Genomic DNA, 20586 nt, shown 5'->3' with positions numbered 1-20586 from the left:
TGTGTGTAAACAGCTTTACAGGTTTCACGTAAAGTTGAGGTTTTTATGTAGTATTTCAAGTTTTACTGTGAGGTCAACTTTAAGACAGTGACTAATAGGGTTTAAGTTGTGCTTATTCATACTAATATGACTTGTCGGGGAATAATGGGGCCAGTAACGACCGAGGGTCAATGAAACAGACTTGAGTCACCGCCACCAGCTGAAATGTAAACACCTGTGAGCCGTCCGCATGTACGCAAACAAACACATTCCTCATGTCAACCTCACCACATGATGAAGGAGAAAACGCGCGCTTCGACATTGATACGTGCACGTACTCACTGTTGTTAGTGTTTGACTTCGCGCTACACGTGGAGGTTGGACGGGAGGGGCGGAGTGGCGGGGCAATGATTCACCTTTGTATCACCACCAATGTACGTCAGTTTATTCACAAGTGCAGAGAAGGAATAAGGGAATTTCACAGACTGAGACAGAGGGGGGAGGAAAAAAAACACAAGAAACGTCTTACTTTTTTTACTCAAATGTTTGTCTGATCAGACGGCAACACAAAGGGAACAGTCATATCAGTTAGCAGGGTGGGGAAAACACTTGCGTAAACATCTTAACCTTCGCTGACTTGCCTCCTGCTAATGTAACAGTGTGCTCTTTCAACAAACTTTGCACTTTTTGTCAACCTTGTGCATACTGTTTTTAATTCAGAAATGTCAGATTTTCAGATTTTAGAGACTCTTAGTACTTTATAATCTCATTTAGCAGCTGGTACTAAATTAATAATTTATAGGCCTATATTTAAACAGTGAGAAATCAAAATTTTTATAGTTTTATTTTCTTTTAGAGGATTAAATATGAACCTGGAGTGCTTTCTGTATTTATTTCTTGAAATTAAATCCAGCATTGGGCTGCTTATTTTGAAGGCACTTCCATATTTATAGGTTGAAAGCTAATTACACTGTATTTTATTGACCTTTTATCTCACAACTTGACTATCTGGTGATGAATTGCTAGTATTTTAGAGTGTTTCTGCGTGTGTGTGTGTGTGTGTATAAATCTCATCTAATCATGAAGACTGGTACCAGACTAAAAATATAACACAGTCACAGAAACAGATGTTTGTTCCTCATTTACGTCGAGCTACACTTTCTGCTGCATGTGTTACTTTGATGCCACCTGTATGAAACAAGAGGCTTGTATAACTTAATAAGTGTGTTGTCCCCTTTTTTTTGTTTCTCTTCACAGCTTTCAACAATTGTTGACAATTGTTGTCGACTCTGAGGTGCGGTGGACATTTACGGTAGGTCCAACCCCCGAAACCGCATTACCTGTCTTTGTCTTCTCTCACAAACAGCCTTCACATCTGATTATGTCTCTTCATAGTGTACAACTATTATACCCTCATCACTTATAAAAACAAAAGGCCACACACACACACACACACACACACATATATATGAACACACACACACACACACTCATCTCATCAGGGCCTGTTTGACAGCTCCTTCACAATGCACCATGGAGCTGTGTTGGCACGGGCTAGCCTGAGGGATGGGCCGCAGTGAGGTTTATGACTGTGCTGACGTCAATGACATAATTCAAATACTTAACCAGGCTGCACGCTTCCAGCCCGCCGGATCCTCTCCTCTGGCTGCGAGCCTGGAAAACCTGAAATGGAATCCCGCTTTGGAGCAGAGTAACTAGCTGCAGACTGCCCCGACTGAAAATGAGAGGTCACATTTGTTCTGGCTATCAGTTCGTGGGTCAGCTAACTGTCCATGTGTCCATCCACCTGTCTGTTTATTCATTGTTTTAAACGTGAGAGCGTAAACATTATCCCACTGACACTTGATGGTGGATAACCAAGTATTCAAGTGTCTGAAAAATGAGAAAAAGCTGCCAAGATTATTTGCAAGTCATTTCACTGCCAATAAACTTAGAACAAACCTGCAACACAGGTGGCTCAGGCACATTTGGTTTGAAATGCTTAACCTTATATTGTACTCAGATATTAATTACAGACTCAACTGATTGCCCTTTCCTGCCCTAATTCAAAAGTAATTACGCCTTGATAATTGGCATCAAAGTGCAGATTGCAGGGGGGAAAAAAAAACACACACAAGCTCTTCCTCCTTCTTGAGTTTGTCAGCATAGCTGGTTTCACATACGTCTGTCATTTCTTCCCTTTCAGGAAATGTTTACAAAAAGAGACAAAAGATGAATGAGCAACGCTTATTGTGTGAGGCTTCATGCCCTGGGCAGCATACGCACAAAGTCACGTGTCCGTTTGGTTTCGAGGCGAAGAATGTCGATGTCTGAATGTAGCCGTGTGATGCATGAGTTCATTTTTCACAGTTCAAAATGCATCAGATTCCTGGAAACTGGCTCACTGAGCAGCTGACACACGCGTCCTTCAGTGACAGGGCCAGCAGTTTAATTGTCAGCAACAGCAACATCAAATATGAGGAAATGCAAACAGACTCACTTCAAGCGTATTAAGTGTTTAGCATTTGTACGGTGATATAAACGTTGGTCCCAACGGCTCTGTCAAGGAAGCCTTACACAATGGAGCTGAACCCTTTTTACGTGAAACTTGAATGACGTGGAAAAATGTCATAATGCAATATTATACTGAAAATGCAAAATGATGTATCTCAGCTACAGTAATTTATCCTTGAGCAATATGCTGAAAAACAGCTTAACTCTGACCTACACTAGACTTAGAAACAGTTTAAAGGAATAGTTCAACATTTTGAGGGATGCATTCCTTAATAAGCATCAGTTCCCATTAAATATACGTCTATAGTCGCCAATCATTAAGGCTAGCTTAGCATAAGAACTGGAAACAGGTAGAAACAGCTAGCCTGACTGTGTCCAAAGACAGCAAAATACCAGCAAGCATGCCATGAACCATGAAGCATCTTGCTGGTAAAATACATACACTCACAAAAAACAGAAGCATAAAAACAAGACTAATAGCAAAAGCATGAAATATCACGGTCAAACATTTTGCCAGAAGCAAGTATAAAGATCTATGAAAGATAAAAGCTGTCTGATTATAAAACGTGTGGTCTTGCTGCACTTTTTTTTCCAGTTCCTAGTGGGTCAGAAGTTGGAAACTGCAGCACGCATCCTGGCTAATTTGTATTTTATCATGTTAATAAGTGACTTGGAAGCTTCGTGTTTTCCTTGTTGCTAGTGTTTCAGGTAAACTAACCTCAACGGACGCTTGTTGCCGCTTTATATTTAGACAGACACAGACATGCAAGTTGTATAGATTTTTTCTTCTCCGTTTTCTATGTTCTATGTTGCTTCATGGAAAATGTAAATTGTATTTAGTGGAGCTTTGTGATATTTATCATAGTTCATTTACACAAAATCCCATTAGTTTGTGTGTGTTTTTCTGCTATGAGTTCAGTCTGCTCATGTTGATTTGGTTCAACAATAAACATTAGACAGTAAGCAGGAAAACATATACATTTGTCTCAGATAGTGGGTCAAATCTACAGTCAGCTAAAGTGTCCTTCTTTGACCCCCAGGCCTCGCTGTGGCCAGCGCTGCCTTAAACATTTATCTCTGAGGGCATTGTGTAAACATTAATTTCTGAAGGCCAGTCAAAGGGAACATTTGGTCTCAGAACATCGTGAGGCTTCACGTCCGCTACTTGGACACACAGCTAACCATATACCCCGGGGGTTCCCGACCATCTGTGACAATATTCAGCTAACGCTAGCGATAACCGTTACAGATTAATCACCGGTCCTTGACGGTCAAAGACGTCAGAATCAAGCGTTTTCCTCAAAAGCGCCATTTATCTGGCGCAATGTGGAGCAAAGCCTATAATCTGAATCAGTGAGGGAAGAGTGAGCCCTTTGTTGGCTGCCGGGCTCACGGGACTGCGTGTGATGGGGCCAGATTGGTTTATGAAGCATAAACTGCAAACTCATATGAGGGAAACTACAATCCCCTCACGTTACTGGAGTAAGATGTTTAACAGCGTAAACAGCCAGCAGTGACGCATTTGCAGTTGAGCAGATCTTTAGTAAACCTCCCTCCCTCCCCCCCGCCGCCTTTTTGCTGTTTTTTTTTCCGTCTACTTGTGCACTTTCACCCACTAGCTGTGGTCAGTTTGTTTCATTAAACGTGACCTGGTTCTGTTGCTCCTACACTGCATCTGATTAAAAGGGTTAAAAAGCGGTGACGTCTCTCTCTGACCTTTGCTGTTTCCTTTCTTTCCTATCTCACGCCAAACAGCAATCTGCCAACTCTCTGGTTCTCCCCCGAAGCCGCTCTCTCTACCTCGTCTTCTTCTTCTCTCTTGATTTTAATTGTGTTTCACTCCATTTCACTGTGTCTGTCAAATCCCTTTATAGAGGTATTTAAAGTTTTAAAGTGCCTACTCCGTCGACGCTGAGCTCACACACACAGAAAGACGCAGGTACTATCTTTTCCACTACTGGGGGACGCTGCCTCATTGAAAACAGAGACGCAAAACAGGAAAAATCTGTTCTCCTTTTCCGGTCAAAGAGAGAGCAACACAAAGGAGGATATGAGGGCATCTTTCATTGTGATATTGTTAATTGTTGCAAGCTCCTCCTGAACCCCCCCCCCCCCAAACAATCACGATTATTTAGCGGCAGGTGCACCATATACGTGCTTGTATCCTTGGGGAAAGCAATGACGGGGGGATAATGCCACAGTAGAGCTGGAGTGAAATTCAGTAGAGTTAATCTTATTTGTTTTTCTTATGCTATCCTCCAGATGCGTCACGATGGAAGCCGACGAGAAGGTTTCACTCGTCAGAAGCTGCTCGGATAAGGTCAAGGTTTGTGAGAAGTGTGGAGGAGGAAGGACAATAAGAGCATCACAGTTGTCTTGTATTTTTTCCTGCTGTGGGACACTCCTCGCAGTCCATCTGTGCTGATAGGAAGCGGAGAGCACCCATGCTGACGTCAATGGGGCTTGAAGAACCAGTGCAGCAGGAACCAATATCGCCACCCCCTTCTTTCACTCGTCCTTCCACTCCTTCCAATCTATTTGATTTGCATCTTAAGCAATAAATATTTTGCGCCGTTCTCACCCTCCTTCCTTTCTTTCTGCTCATTTGTAACGTCAACATATGGGACTTTTTAAGTTGTTATCAAGCCCTAGTTTCGTCTATCAAAAGATTACAGCTATGTGAAAGGGCTTCCAGATAGCAGAGTCTGTGCTGACAGTGTAAACTACGCAGTGTTTCTCTGGGAATTTACATGAGGCTTACACAGCTCTTCTCAAAGTATATCCGCAGTAATAAAGCATTTGCATGCAGGAAACAATAAGCTAATTGTAAATGTGTGTTTGCAAAAGGCTGCACAAGTATGAACGGGTAATTCACTGCATGCCACTGTTATTTAATTTATGCAAAACGTAAAAATGTTGTTGACAGCCGTGGAGAGTCTGCAAGAATTTAGGTACGTGCAGGAGGATTAAAACAGTTTACTTGTGGATTGCTATCTGTCTTTTTGGTATCTGTCTCATCTTTTAGCAGGGCATTGTTCTCCAGAAGCAGCTGAACTTGACTTTTGACTCCTCTGAATTTGCACCATTACCACAGTATAAACAACACAGAATCACTGAGCACTGTATGAATGTCACAGTGTTCCACATTTTCCAGAGCATTTTATTTTGATGACGGGCGGTACTGAACTCTCCTTTCTCATATGCTGGAGGGCTTCTGAGCGTACTCACCAGACAGACAGACTTTGGTGGCGCAGGGCTGATTTGCAGCAGGAGACCTCCTGTAACAGAGAAACAAGTCAGAAAGTATTAAAATCAGGAGTCCAGATGTGTAACAAATGCTTGTATTATTATCTTTTTTTTTTTCCACAGTGTGATTTGGTTTCAGCAACAGCCTTCGTTGCCAGAGCGCAAACACAAAACAGATGCTCCCTCGATTCTCTGAATTGGTCTCAGGCTTACAGTGACCCTTCTCTCTGAGGTCGTATTGACTCAGTGTCCACCTCCGGCACACTCGATGCAACTGCACCGGCTGACCCAATTCACCGATGGTGCACTCTGATAAGCTGACTGCCTCTTTCATCGAAAAACGAAATTTTAAAAGTCACTGCGTCTCATTTAGAATTTCAGTGCTGCTACGACTAGATGTTTGAATTTATGCATTGTTTAATGTGAGTATTTTCTTCTCACAGTACAAATGTTTTTGATGCACTGGCGCCCCCAAGTGTTGCATGTAGGCATATCCATCCCTCCATTATCTATACACCGCTTAATCCTCACCAGGGTTGTGGGGGGCTGGAGTCTATCCCAGCTGACTCAGGGTGAAGGCAGGTTCACCTGGACAGGTAACCAGTCTATCACAGGGCTACACTTAGAGACAGACAACCAAGCACACTCACATTCACACCTGTGGACAATTTAGAATCACCAATTAACCTCAACATGTTTTGGACTGTGGGAGGAAGCCGGAGAACTCGGAGAGAACCCACGTAGAAAGATCCTCACTGGGACGTGAACTGGCGACCTTCTTGCTGCGAGGCAACGATGCTAACCACCGAGACACTTTGCAGATGTTGGTATATTAACATTCTAAACATGCTGTATTTCAGAACACCAACATCCACTTGCAGATTTTTCACAATCACGCTGTGGATTTTTGCCAGTGATTTGTATCAGCATAAACAACAAACCGATATTGTAGAAACTTAATTGCATCGCTGAAGGCATTTTGTAGAATCTGTCTTAAAAAAAAATAGGAAGATGTTAAAAAACAAGTTGACTTACTTATTAGATGCACACTGCACGTTTGTCAAGGTGGTGAAGTTGTTCCTAACAGTCCGAAGGCTGGCCAGAACCTAAAATGAAGTTTAAAAAAGAGGGTTAAAAGATGAAGCTGCAAGTAACAAAAGTTGAAATGTGAGAATTAGATGGAAAAGCAAAAATTTATTACAATTAGAGTCTCACTAGAGAGTTGAGAGACTAGACCCAGTGTGACGGCCACAGGCCTTGTCAGTGTGTTTTCCTGCCTCTGCTTCCCTTTTCCCAGTCTGGATGACCTGCCCCTCCCACTTCATTAAAAGGATTGGCCTCACCTGTTTTGTGCCTTTAAAAGCTGGGTAAATTCAAGATGGCTCTCTCTCTTCTTCCTCCTGGAAGGCTGGAGCCTTTCAGGTCTCTCTTGGTTTGGTTTGATTTGATTATGTTGAGTTTAGCCTGGGTTTGTAGACCTTATCATTAGTTTTCCTTTGTTGAATGTTTTCAATAAATTACTCATTTATTTTAAAAGCTGTTCCCGTGTCAACCTCCCTTCTTTGTTATGCTCTTCAGCGAGCTGGGCATAACACCAGTGACAACGTTTAATTTTTGTTTCTTCGCTGCACAGAGTGAAATACGTGCACGTTTTTACGCTAGAATTGTTTTTACATTCATCTGTGGAAGAAGGAAGGTTTCACTGTACTCACCTTAAACTAAAATGTGCACAACTCAGCTTTATTTTATGACATAATCAGTTGCCAATTATGATCCACTGTCGTTAACAATGTAAGCAAACTGGTTTGGGATCTACACATTAGGCACTGAATATGTTTAGATGTCGCATAACATATCTGGAGGGAATCTTTAAGTTACCCTAAGAATAAAACTAACTTGATTTACCAAGCAGACCTTGTATTGCCTACTTATTGCCACCAGGGGGCAGAGAGGTTAATCAACACAAGGTGACTCAGTTACTTTGTGGACACACCAGCAGCTTTACATCTAAAAGCTCTTGGGAAAAATATAGTGTTTTATTCAGCCCTCAACAAACTGACTTTGATGTTCTCTGGAGTAGATTTATTGACTTTTGATCTGCTCTTACCTGAGCAAATGGAGTCACAATCAAGTCCTCTCCATGCCTGGAACGAGATGTGATGAAAGCAAAGACTGACAGTCATTAACCAACAAACAAACAAGCGGCTGATCAGTGAATCTGTTGTGATGAATGGGGGACGCAAACAACTCACAATTCTCCAACAATGGAAGAGTTTCTAGACAAGGACTTTGGGGACAATTCATAGTCGCTATCCGAGCGGTACAGGAAGGACTCTCGGCGCTGGCCGTGGCCCGCCAGGTTGGGGTGTAGAACCAGACCAGAACCGGGGGACGCCTGCGGGTCTGAAGGACTGCAGCACAACGACGGGCCATTCTCCACTTCAAAGCTATGAGAAGGAACAGATAAACAACAATGAAGTGAATGGTTGTGGATGATCCTAAAATCATATGAATTGTTCTATTGAATTACTGGATTTAAACGTCCTGAAATCAAAAGTTTAAAGCATTACCTTCATCATATCTAATCATTTATATTTGACTTTCAAATCACCATCATCATCGTGTACAAAGTGCTGTCAATAAGCTGCCGCTAAGCACTGGGTTGCACAACATGTTTATAAATCCCATCCAGGAGAGAGAGATGGTTGCATAAACCCTTGAATGATTACTCACCCATTCATCCATGCCCAAAAAAAACAATACTATTGTGCCCATTAAATAAGCATGCTTTGCTGGTCAGCGAGTGAAGGGGTTGTTTTACTGCGATCTGCTGGTCTGGTTTGTGTCACTGTCCATTCCAGCTCCGTTCATACTCAGCAGCAAGAAACTGCCACACAGAGAGAGACGAGCTCCTTTCAGCGGGATGTCATTTATATTTTACTGACTTTGTTTACCTTTATAGTGACAGATGCGTTCTGCCGAACCAGGTAGGAAATTTGTGTGCTTGCATTCAGTCTCTATTTTGCTTTGTTGTGTTCGTATCTTTCTATCAATCAGGGAACGGCGAATAAGAACTCACAGCTAAATCAGGAACAAGCATCTCCTCTCATTGTTTGAGATGAATGTTTTTGTTCATGGCGCCTGACAAATAAATCTAATAACATAAATTCATTTTAAAGGAAAACAGTCTATTCCAACATATTGCAGAATGTATGGCCTGTGCTACTCGACAATATGCGTCCCTGGGCTTTTACAAAACAATAAAAGAAATGTACAGACACAGAAGAGCAAATAAAAAACAGTGGATGCCCTTCTAGCCGCCAGTGTGCACGTCAAGAGATGAAGAAATGCTGTGATTTTATACATACAAGTTTATATCATCTGTACACACAACATCCTTTCATTTGTTCAATGCCAAAGTCAAAACCACGGCGGATGCACAGACGGACGTAATCTGTTTGTCATCATGGAGTGGATGCAGCAGGAGAAGCACGAGCTATTGTGTAACCAGATGATAAGGTCAGATGGACCGAAGCTGTGAGGTTAAAGGTTAAAGTATCAATGCCCAAGTGGAAACACCAGATGCCACAAACCATGAATTAAAAAGTAAGTCTCAGTACAGCTGAAATGGTAAAAAAACTGACAAAATGAGCCACATTAAATCTCACTATCATCTCCTTTATTTCCACTTGGCACTAGACAACTCTTGCACAAACGCCACTTTCAACATTTGCCCCACATTTTCACCCGCCTCTGTAATTTGTGCTGCATGTGGGATTAACTGGGCACATGTCCCACTGAGACACTTAGTCCCACACCTCTTGCCAGAGAAGCTCAGATTAATGTGAAATGTGCAAACTCAGATTACACACATGCGGGACCATCAGCGTCATCCGTGCGCTGCTTTGCGTCATTCAAATCCCAACTTAACACAACATTGACAACACACTTTACCTATAGCATCCTAATCCATTAATCTGACCCCTGGCAGGAAACCGCAGCATATTAACGCACACTTTCTGTACATCCAGATAAACTGTAAATCTCAACCGTCTGATGGAGCGGATGAAGGATGCGAATAAATCTCTCTTGGCAACGCACGGCGAGGTTTTGACTTACTACCAGTGACGCAACTGTTCCTAAACATTGATGAGTAGAAATAAAGAAAGACTCCAGAAGTTTGCAAATAAACACATTTTAAAGGACTGTCAAAAAGTCACCTGGGAGCTGAAAGGTGCGCTCTGCTGACCACTTCCTCGCTGAAGTCAAAGTGCCCGGCCCTGCACCTTGGGGACCTCCGTAACATTCTTCTGTCCCTTCCACCTCCTCCCTCCTCGTGGAGCAACAAAAAACACACTGACGCTGCTCACTCATACGCTCGCCGACAGACCCCCTTTCTGTCCAGTAACAGGCCACGTGCTGGAACAACGTAGGCTTGGCAGACGCTTACAGGCAGATCTGGGCTGGAGCGCAGGGAACGGACTGGCAGCCGCTCTGTTTATCTGACCGCCTGTCCTTTTTTCTCTCTATATTAAAATACCGCAGATTAGTCGGTGTGTTCCATCATCCCGCCCGCCCTTCCACTTGGCAACCTTTGACGTCCAAGTAAAAGCATATGGACGAGATTTTACAGTGGGACGGGGGTATGAAAGGTGAAGATCCAGATTTTCACTCATTTTCTCAGTTTAGAGATTATCACTAATATGCATTAAGTGCAATGTACACTGTGCATAACTCACAGGACGAAAAAAATCATCAGTAGTATTTAGAGCCACTTGCCCACGACTTTCAGGTCCCATCACATCTTCTTAGGTACTTGAGATATGATCAAGCCCATTCAAAAGGTTTATTTTGTCCTCTTAACTATTTAAACAACACTGGGAATAAAGGGCAGTACAGTGAGGGTGCAGTTCAAGCCTCCTGTAGTGAAATGGAGAGACAGAATTGAAAAACTAACAGGCTAAATGAAATGACCCAAGATGTGCCAGGCGCCGTGGAGTTTTATTACATTCCAATATGATTACCAAAACCATGTAAAGAAATCTAATTATGACTCACAGAGCTTCCCGTCTTTTTTCTGCTATCCTTACAAAATGACCATCTACGATAAACCATAACCTAAAATAACATCCACGTTCTAGTTCTGTCAGAGGACCGGGTATTATTAGCACCATTCTGTGTAAACACGACACTTTGCTGGTGTTTATACGCTGTATGTCTGAGTTGATTTAACACTAAAGCTCTCTGAATAGACCCATAAGCCTGTTTGCCTGGGTGACATGTGGAAGACTGAGGAGAACCAGAGCCTTCTGTTATTATCTGACTGGAAACAGGAAGGAAGAAACAGGCTTGTCTTTGTAACCATGAGCCCTGCAAAATAAATATAGACGGTGGAGTCCAAAAGTCTGAGGCCACGTTGATGATATTTTTCCAATTAAGCATGAAAATAATCAGAAACGTAGACATATTAAAAACATCTACAAACACGAGTCCTTCTCCGGTCATTCATTAAAACCCCCAAAGCTCTGTGTAGCAAAGACATATTTCAGTTTCTTCCTGTGGGGAAAAAAAAAAAAACCCTTTCTGCTATACAATGCCTTTAACTGCTTAATCGCCTCTTTCAGACGTGTTCCCCCCATCCCTCTGCCGCTTGCTGTAGCTCGAGCACACCAGCTCACCTACAACTCTTTTCAAACTATGCAACACAATTTCACGTTGTACTATTTGAACCAGAAACTGAATCAGAAGAAGATTAATGATACAGAAAATCCCACCCCGCAAGTTGACAGGATTCAGTCCTTAGGTGTGTTAAATATCCATCCATCCATTATCTATACACCGCTTAATCCTCACTAGAGTCGCAGGAGGGCTGGAGTCTATCCCAGCTGAACATGTTTCTGGACTGTGGGAGGAAGCCGGAGAACCCGGAGAGAACCCACGCTGCACGGGGAGAACATGGAGAAAGATCCCGGGTGTCCTCACCAGGACGCAAACCAGCAACCTACTTGCTGCGAGGCAACGATGCTAACCACCGAGCCACCTTGCAGCCCTTTGTTAAATATGAATCCCTGATTTCTGAATCAGTGTTTTTGAGACAGTCATAGGTACACTGCAGCTTTAAGGTACTGTTTATTTTGCTCATGATGTGTCTTCTAGTTTATTTAAACACAATCAACACCTTTAAAATTTCTTTCTAGGTCATACTAAAGCAAATTAGTGGCCATGCTAGGTGCTATTCCACTCATAAAGGCCCCATTCAGACAACACTCAGGTGGATTAAATCAACTTATTAGAGACTTGTTTAATGAACTTAATCTGCAGCCACAGTTTACTTGTCATAAATAAAGCTGTGCCTCATGTTTTTAGCAGAACTTTACTCAGCAAGTAGCATTGTGACAGTGGGAAACATGGGATAGGATATAAGTGAGGGTGTCAGGAGTCAAATAGCTATTCTAACAAAGCAGGGCTGCAGGTTTACCCCAAAGGGGCAGTGCATGGCTCTCTAATACACTTGGTACAAACTGGATTGTTTGTATTCAAAGCACGACCAGAAGTGACCACACCATCAGGAGATCAATGCATCAACTTTTGGTCACTGGGGAACAGAAAAGCAATTTCATCAAATACCGAATTTGCTGAATAAAGAACACAAGACTCCAATCAGCACCAGTCCTGTCAAAAGAGGGCTGTCCAGTCGTGTCTCAGGAGGACGAGAAGCGTCTCTAAACCGCTTGTCATCAGGGGAAACGAGGCCAAACACTGGAGATGATGGGCTAAGATACGCCAGCATTTCACAGAAGATGATGGAAAAAGGTTGTATTTACTGATAAAATAAAGTTTGAGATTAGCGGCAGTAACGGAAAGGTGCATGTAAGGAGACAAGCGAGAGAGAAAATTATACATGGTGGTAGCAAAACTCAAGTCTGCAGCTGGACACATGCTCTCAAGCAACTCTGCCCTGACGAAGGAGAAATAACACTCCGTTCTTCTATGATGTCAAACACATAAAAGCTTTGCAAGAACCAGACGAAGACTAAAGGAGATCAAGGACTGCTGACAGTCACGTACTTTACTCCACAGTCTTTTGACCTCAGACCAACTGAACATTTATGGTGCACACGAAGACTGAGGACACCAGACGTTACTGACATGACAAGAAGCTCTTTGGAACATTGTCAGATCATGCTGGGGTAACATGTGTTGTCAGGTTTTAACAAATCTGTGGAGCTAAAGCAGCTCGAGGGCTGAAGGGTGGCTAGCAACTAATAAGACATTTACAGTTTTAACCTGATATTATCATTTGTAATAAAACGCATTTAAATTCAAAACCAATACAAGTCAGAAGCATCTTCACGAGCGGTCTCAGACTTTTGTATCCCACTGCATATTCAAAAACAATGCAGCCTACTACATGCACCAAATCCAGAGAATAAAACAGTAACTGAAATAGAAAATGAATAATCATAAGCGTTTTATTCACATACGTCCCAGAAGAAGAACTCCTGGCACTTAGCTCTGCACAGCATGTACTTTCCGATGTTTCGACAACAGAAACATTTATGATGAAATAACGTACCAAGAGCGAATTTCATCATCTGAATGTTACGACACACACAAAGTAGCACCGTAGCACCGTAGCTACAGGTGCTGCTCCTTTCTACTCACCAAACATGGCCTAGGTGCATCTGCCTATCACTATGGTCCATCTCGAATGAAGGATTGCTCCCGTTTCGCTCTTCCCAAAAGCGCTGCAAAACTCCAAGACACAAACCTGTGATTTTGGGCCATATAAACAAATGTGACTCCACTGTTGAAATCCCCAAAACTCTTCACGGGTTAATTTCACTTTTTCCGCAACATTGATTCCCTTTGATAAATATCCTCGATGGGTTCGAACTCACCCTGAAGCAAGAACACTTTTTACAACCCGGAATAAAGCACTACGAAAGAGGCGTCTGTATTAGTGTGAAAAAATCCCCACCATACTCATACTCATACTCTAACTATTCACAGCGCAACAAATTAATGCAGGTGAGTAACTCCGAAGAGATCCACCAGACCATACCAATCAAACCCTTACCATGCGTTGGCTACAGTGAAGCGTCTGTATCGATGCAGACGCTTGACCGTCATCTGCTTGCGAAAGCGTCTTGGTGAGCTGTGTGGCGAGAGTTTTTGGCCGGCAGCGCTGCAACAGTCAGCCTGGTTCACCCTGAGCCCTTTGAATTCTCCACTAGCTTCCATAACTGTGTCTGGATGGTGAGAACACTTTCCCAGCATGTAAAAACTACAAACAGTTGAGATGTTTAGAAACCTATCACAGCCTCACTCACTGGTTTTTAGGGTAAAAAAAACCCAAAAGAGATTTACTATGCTATACTCGGGTAATAAAAAGCAGCACTAAAGACAGGATCGCTCCTTCCCTGAGAATAAACTCATGATACGGTACTAAAATATTCACTGGCAAAGGAATATGACCGAGCTTCTGAATGATCTGATTGGTAGATATCGCCCCCTGTGCAATATTTATAATGCAAATCAAACTGGACACAAAGCATCATCGGCATGCTGACTGCTTACCCAATACCGGCTGGAAAATAACGCAATGGGGCAACCGCGGTGTCGCGTAATAAGCAGAGCAAAAGTTTTTTAGCTCTTGAACTTTATTCCAGCTGATGAAAGCTTTTTAAGCAGCAGTACGGTTATAGAGATGAAAGCACCAGATGAAAGAGTCAATGGACAATACATCTGTGAAGAGAAGCCCTAACTATGTGTAGTTTAGTGGGCTGAGTCACGGTGGATCAAAGAAAAGAGGATACATGTGGCAAAATGCTTTTCAATAATGTAAAGTGGTAGACATCAGAAAAAATACCTTTTTTTTTCAATCTATTATTTATTTCCTGCATTAATGCCTGTACTGAGCAGCAGTCTATTGTATCGTGCCTCGGAGGAATAACCAAAAATAGCAGTAATCAGTTAAATGGTTGCCAAATCCTTTTGTACCATCTGATATCTTAGAAATGAACTCTGTGTTCTTTCACCAGGGCACTGGTTATATTTAAACGCTGTGAGAAACAAATAAAACAAAGAAGAAAACAAGGTACTGAAAGCTGAAAATATAAACGCCAACATTGGTACTAATCTGCAAATCTAATGTCAGAGCGAGATGGGAGACGACACCAGCCTCCCACTGGTACCGATACACAAGCTGTCCCCAAAAAATGCTGCTTCTCTCAAGACACTGAACTGTTACCAAAGCAAAACAAAACCTAAACATAGTTCTGGAAAACTAAGCACAAAAACTGCAAACCGCATACAAATGAAATATGCACAAACATGCACAACAACCACGGCAGCAGTGATACCTCTGAATATGAAATGCACATGAAATCCTGTGGCAGCTGTTTTTCAGAGCCTCACCTGTCAGGGTCGGCCTGCGTGATGTCGATGCGAGGCAGGGAGGCGATGGGCAGGCTCGTGGGTCTGGTTCGGGTCACCGGATCTTCTTCTGGTGTGAGCGGCCTGGTCCTGTAGCTCTCCTTTTCTGCCTGTCGCCATGACAACGGAGGCAGCTGCAGGTTGCCAGAGAACCGCCTGTGGACTTTGCACACCTCGACCCCGAGGGTGCAGCCGGTGGAGAACTGTCCCACGGGGGGCTCCTTGTTCTCCTGGCAGACGAGAAGAAAGGAATTTTTGCCATAAACTGGCTTAACTGAAGATGAGAATCGACATGAAGAAAGTACAATTAAAATGTTCGCATCAGATCAGCGTGCTGAGTGTAAAACAGCAGATTACACAGAAATAAAAATCTCTATAAATGAAATCGTTAAAATGACAACAAGAGTTATGAAATGCATAATTGAAAAGGATTTGGATAAAAAAAGATTAAAGAGACCAGTTTAGCACACATAAACATGACTGTGCTAGTGACTCAAACGAGCACAAATGTGTCATCGCTAACTCGACAAGCTGCCTGCCCTGCACGCATCCCTTATTCAAAGTGCATTTTTGTTTTTAATGCTCTTCATTCCAAACAATTAATTAATTGTTTCAGGCCCTTGACACTGCCAATTGACATTTCTATGAGGCTGAGCGGAATAGAAATTCCGTGTTTAATGTCGTTTGTGTTAATGTGAAGGTTCCGGTAAGAAGCACGAGTCCTTCACTGGAATGACGAGTTGTAAACAAGCCGTGGCTCTGAGGAAACACAAGTGGGCTGCCGGAGCTCGTTCTGCACACATTTCTCTCCGACTTTATGTTCAATGAATGCAAGAGAAAATGGCGAAATGTTTCAAATGAAGCAGGAAACACGGAGGCGCAACGACGATGATGATGAGGGTGGAAAAAATGGGGAGAGATTGAGGAATTCCTAGAACGTGGCTGTTGCAAGGGAAAGAATATTTGTCTTGTTTACTGTGGGTGCAATGCAGGAAACTAGACGGAGAAGATTGAGTGAGAAAGAAAGAAGCTGACAGCAAGTGAGAGGGCGTGAGAAGGAGAAAGCTACGAGCTGACCTGACTGTGATCAGGGCTGACAACTCAACACTGTTTAACAGGACTGAGCCTGCACCTGATCAACGACCAATTCTCTCTTGGTCGACAGTAGTTATATTGATATCTGCAGATTTAAATAAATTTGATATATCAGTACTCAGTGATGATTGTTTTTAGTATAGCATGAACAAAAAAGAATTGTGACCAGGTGGAATATTTTACATGTGAATATTTTAACTCTCTTGCGGACAATGCTTGTAATTGAACATTTCTGACCTGCAATCTCTTGTTACTAATCGTCCAACAAATCTCCAAAATCAAGCCGATGCTCTCACACCTGGATCTGGAAAACATTACACACGCACTCATCTTTTCCCATCTCGATTATTGCAACTCCCTCCTTCCTGACATTCCCGATAAGTCCCTCTCTCGCCTCCAACTTGTCCAGCAGCTCGGCTTCTTACCAGTTTTAACAGACAACATCGCATCACGCCGATCTTGGCTTCCCTTCACTGGCTCCCTGTTTGTTTTAGAATTGATTTTAAGATTTTACTGATCCAAATTACATTTCTGATCTGTTGACCCCCTATGAGCCTGCTCGTAGCCCTAGATCCTCAGGTGGGTGGTTCCCTTTTGGTCATTCCGAAGCCGAGGCTTAAATCTAAAGGTGAAAAAAAGCTTCCTCCACCAGGACCCCTCAAGGCTGGAATGACCTGCCTGAGGAGATAAGGAGTCAGTAACTTCTTTTAAATCATTTCTTAAAACCCACTTTTATTGACTTGCTTTTATGTGAAGTTTACTTAGAGCTTCTACATGTTCTCTTTTGTTTTATTTCTGAACTTTTTTAGCTGCCTAGTTCTTTGGTGGTAATTTGCTTTAATTCTTCTTCAGCCTTAAGACTTCCTTGATTGTCTTTGTATTGCATGTTTTATTGTCAAAGCACCGTGTGACCGCTGTTCTTAAAGGTGCTATACAAATAAAGTTACACAACACAAACCCCCCTGCCGATATATCTGAGATAGTACTGACCAGTAAATCAGGAACAAAAGTCGGTTGCTACCAAGTCTAGTGTTTAATTGATGCATTATTTGGTCTGAAAACAAAAGACAGTGAAAACTGCCTATCACTATTTGCTAAAACCCAAAGTGATGGCTTTAAATTTAGAGGTATTTAATTTCGTATCACAGAGGGTAAAAAAGCGTGTCCTACATTTGAGAAGTTGAGAAGAGCCTGTGTATCTCAAATCAGTTGTAATTATCTGCCAATGCTTATTTAATTAACTAATTGTTTCAGTGCAGCTGTTATCTCAGGAAATGTCACAGCAGTTAAAAATCTGCTCAATATCGACTTCTGAATAGCTAAAAATAAAAAGTTATGCGTTAACCAAGAACTAAGCTAGGTTAAAACAAACTGCTGAAAAGGTCACATCTCATGTCCGAAGAACTACAACAGAGAGTTATATCTTCCATCATCTGCTTCCATGTATACGTCTTCTTTATTGCATTAGGAAATGTACCTATTGTGTCCAAACGGGGGGGGGGGATGATTGTTGAAACCTAAATAGTAAACGACTGAATGAGTGCAGACAGGCTGGTATCACCGGGTGATGATGGTCCAATAAATAAAGGAAAAGAAGACAATAAACAGAAAGATTGAGTCATTCCATCTCCTCGTTCCACTGCGAGTGACTAATGCCAGGGATGCACCCTCCGATACATAAATACGACAGTAAACAGTGAAATAATAAGACGAGACTAGAGAAGGAACATTTTCTGACTGACAGAATGAAAAAGAGATGAGAAACCACCGACAGAGATTGGAGTCTGCCTGCTTTCCTCTGATTGTCAGTGAGCATGGCTCTGCTGACTCCCCTGCTCTTTCTAGGAAATGCAATTTGTCTGATTTATTGTCGCTGTCTTTTTGAGGCACATTCTTCTCATTCAGGGAAAAGGGTAAAAATTAAATCTGGCAAAACAGAACCGTTCGGGCGACTGATATAGGTCCATCTCCACTTGCGCAAACACTCCTGTCAAACAAAAGTTATAAGCAGGGATCTGAATAGTCAACATTGCTGTTTTGCTGCCAATTTATTTATCAGTTGTTTATTGAATGCATCTGACATGTGCACGTATAATTCTAGGTCTTTATTGATCTGTTGTCTGCTGTCCAAATGGCACTGAGAGGAGACACGGCTGATTTACTCTGAGTGACTGTCCGTACACAAGCCAAGAGTAGGATAAGGATGTTGATTATTTTAGAAACCAGGATCCATAAAATGTGCCGGAACATGGCCGTAAAAGGAAAGGAAACAGAGATCAAACAATAAGTCTCAAATGGAGATAGTGTAGCTGCAGAGTCAAACAGAGGTGGAGTGGGTGTTTTCTCCATGAAGATGAAAGGGCTTTCTTGGCTGCAGAGCCTAAACAACCCCAGTGTTCTCTGGGACACTTCCAAAAAGCCTTTTTGAAGAAGGTGATTATAAATGAGACAGCTTTAGGAGTGAATCTCTACCAGCGTGGCTTTATGTGGAGACTGAATTATTGAATCTGTCAGACTAAAGGGGGAAAAAAGATCTGCTTTAATTATTTAAGTGCTATAGCATCTGAATGAAAGGAGGTGGGAGATGGTGTAGCATAGCAGATATCCGTTCAGCACTCTATTTTTTTTTTTTTTTTGTTAAACAGAAAAATGTCTTTATACTGAAACTGAGCAAGCTAAACATATACATACAAAATAAAAGACACATTCTTGATGCTACCCAATTAACATTTACATCTCCAGGTGTCTTTGATACCAATTTGCCTGCTGACTGAAAAACGTTCCCAACTGTTTGTGGTAAAAGTTTATTCTACCACATGACATGGAGCAGATGATTGTGTAAATCCTGAGTACATACAGCATTAATGTTTGGCATCGAAGCGTCCTGTGTGGGAGTAACAACGCTGACCTATGACCGACTGGGAAGCTGCACGCTGAGCCTATGTGCAGTTGCTGGGCTAGAGGTGGCTTTTCCTTCTAGCTGTAATCTCTGCTGTCTTAAGCATGTTTGACCCCACATGGACACACTTTATGCTGCAGAAAGCACAACCATAGAACATAAAATTACATTAAATCGAACATATATGGATATGACAGCCTGTCGAGGGCTCTTTACTAAGGCTCTACTATGACTTATTAGTTACAAATGTCAGATGGGCTGATTGGAAAATTACCACACAGCGTCTGAGAGACAAGTGGTGGCCACCCTGATGACCACCTGCTGAAATGTATCTCGTGTTACCCAAATCACTGCTGGCATGAAAGTACAAATGACTGCTAAATTATTCCTCACGTTATTAACCATCAAACCACGATCTGGGTGAATATTCTAAACGGCTGCAGGGTGTCTATTCATTCTGATAAACCTACGAAACAGTCCTAGTGAATCTGTCACTGTCCTTAATTAAAGTTCAAAAGGAACTATTCCAGACTAAATCTAAATATCTCATTTACAACGCTGAGTGAAGTCCCGTAGTGCCTCATCCTCTGAACGCCACCGGATGGCGACTGTGACATGCATGAAGTGCACTGGCACTCTGAACTTAGAGGCAACACATAAGTGATCAACTCAGATCCCATTTCAGATTCAGATTCAGATTCAGATTCAGATTTAACATTCAACTCACGACTTAAGGCTGAAGTCAACAGTGCACATGACCTTTCACTTGTTTCTGAAAATCTTAATATGGATTTGTTGAACACACATTTACAGTTTATCAGTCATACGCAGTGTTAATGCATTTGAATCTTGCTAACATAATATAAACTGTTGGGTTCTGGGAGCTAAACAGACGACAAAATCTCCCTCTGCCATGTCGTATGGAATGGTAATGAGTGTTCTAAGCAGATATGCAACGATCAACGATTTTCTTAACCAATAATCCATAAACCAAGTAGACACCATTCTTCTCCGGATTAAACAACTTTGAACATAATCCACTCCATATGTCACAAAATACAGACAGGCTGCTCTACTGGCTTCAGGAAATCATCCATTAATCCATTGCGATCATAATTTAGTTCACTTCAGCTCAGCGACAGGACGAGATTTCTGGTCGATGAGCGTCAAGCATCACAGGACACTTTCTCGTGGTGCCACTTTACGCTCTCTGTTTTGCCAACACAGAACCACTGGTAGTTCGACTGATCACATCTTTGGGTTGTAACAGTAATAAACAGTCAGAGTCGCCACCTGGTGGTGCAACCAGCTAATGTACAATACATTTTGCTCCATGCATGTCCTTCATATTCTGCCTCATGTATTTTTATTCAGTTAAAATCCATCCATCCATCAGCTCTACACCTTAGTCCCCA

At 42.2% G+C, this 20586-nt stretch overlaps 1 protein-coding gene across 1 annotated transcript in view; it reads right to left on the bottom strand.

The window, feature by feature from the left end:
* Window positions 1-20586, bottom strand: part of LOC103364601 (cAMP-specific 3',5'-cyclic phosphodiesterase 4B) — a 53677-nt gene that overhangs the window by 16821 nt on the left and 16270 nt on the right. The window contains exons 3-7 of the mRNA XM_008291797.1: window positions 15160-15407; window positions 7992-8186; window positions 7847-7883; window positions 6775-6845; window positions 5722-5771 (exon numbers count right to left, since the gene is read on the bottom strand). Of these exons, the coding sequence (XP_008290019.1) occupies window positions 5722-5771; window positions 6775-6845; window positions 7847-7883; window positions 7992-8186; window positions 15160-15407 (601 nt within the window). The remainder of the gene's footprint in view (window positions 1-5721; window positions 5772-6774; window positions 6846-7846; window positions 7884-7991; window positions 8187-15159; window positions 15408-20586) is intronic.

Source organism: Stegastes partitus, unplaced genomic scaffold (genome assembly GCF_000690725.1).
Source record: "Stegastes partitus isolate 25-593 unplaced genomic scaffold, Stegastes_partitus-1.0.2 Scaffold0, whole genome shotgun sequence".
In the NCBI taxonomy this organism is placed as follows: Eukaryota; Metazoa; Chordata; class Actinopteri; family Pomacentridae; genus Stegastes; species Stegastes partitus.
Note: the sequence above shows the minus strand (reverse complement) of the source record. Positions and strands in the feature narration are given on the sequence as shown.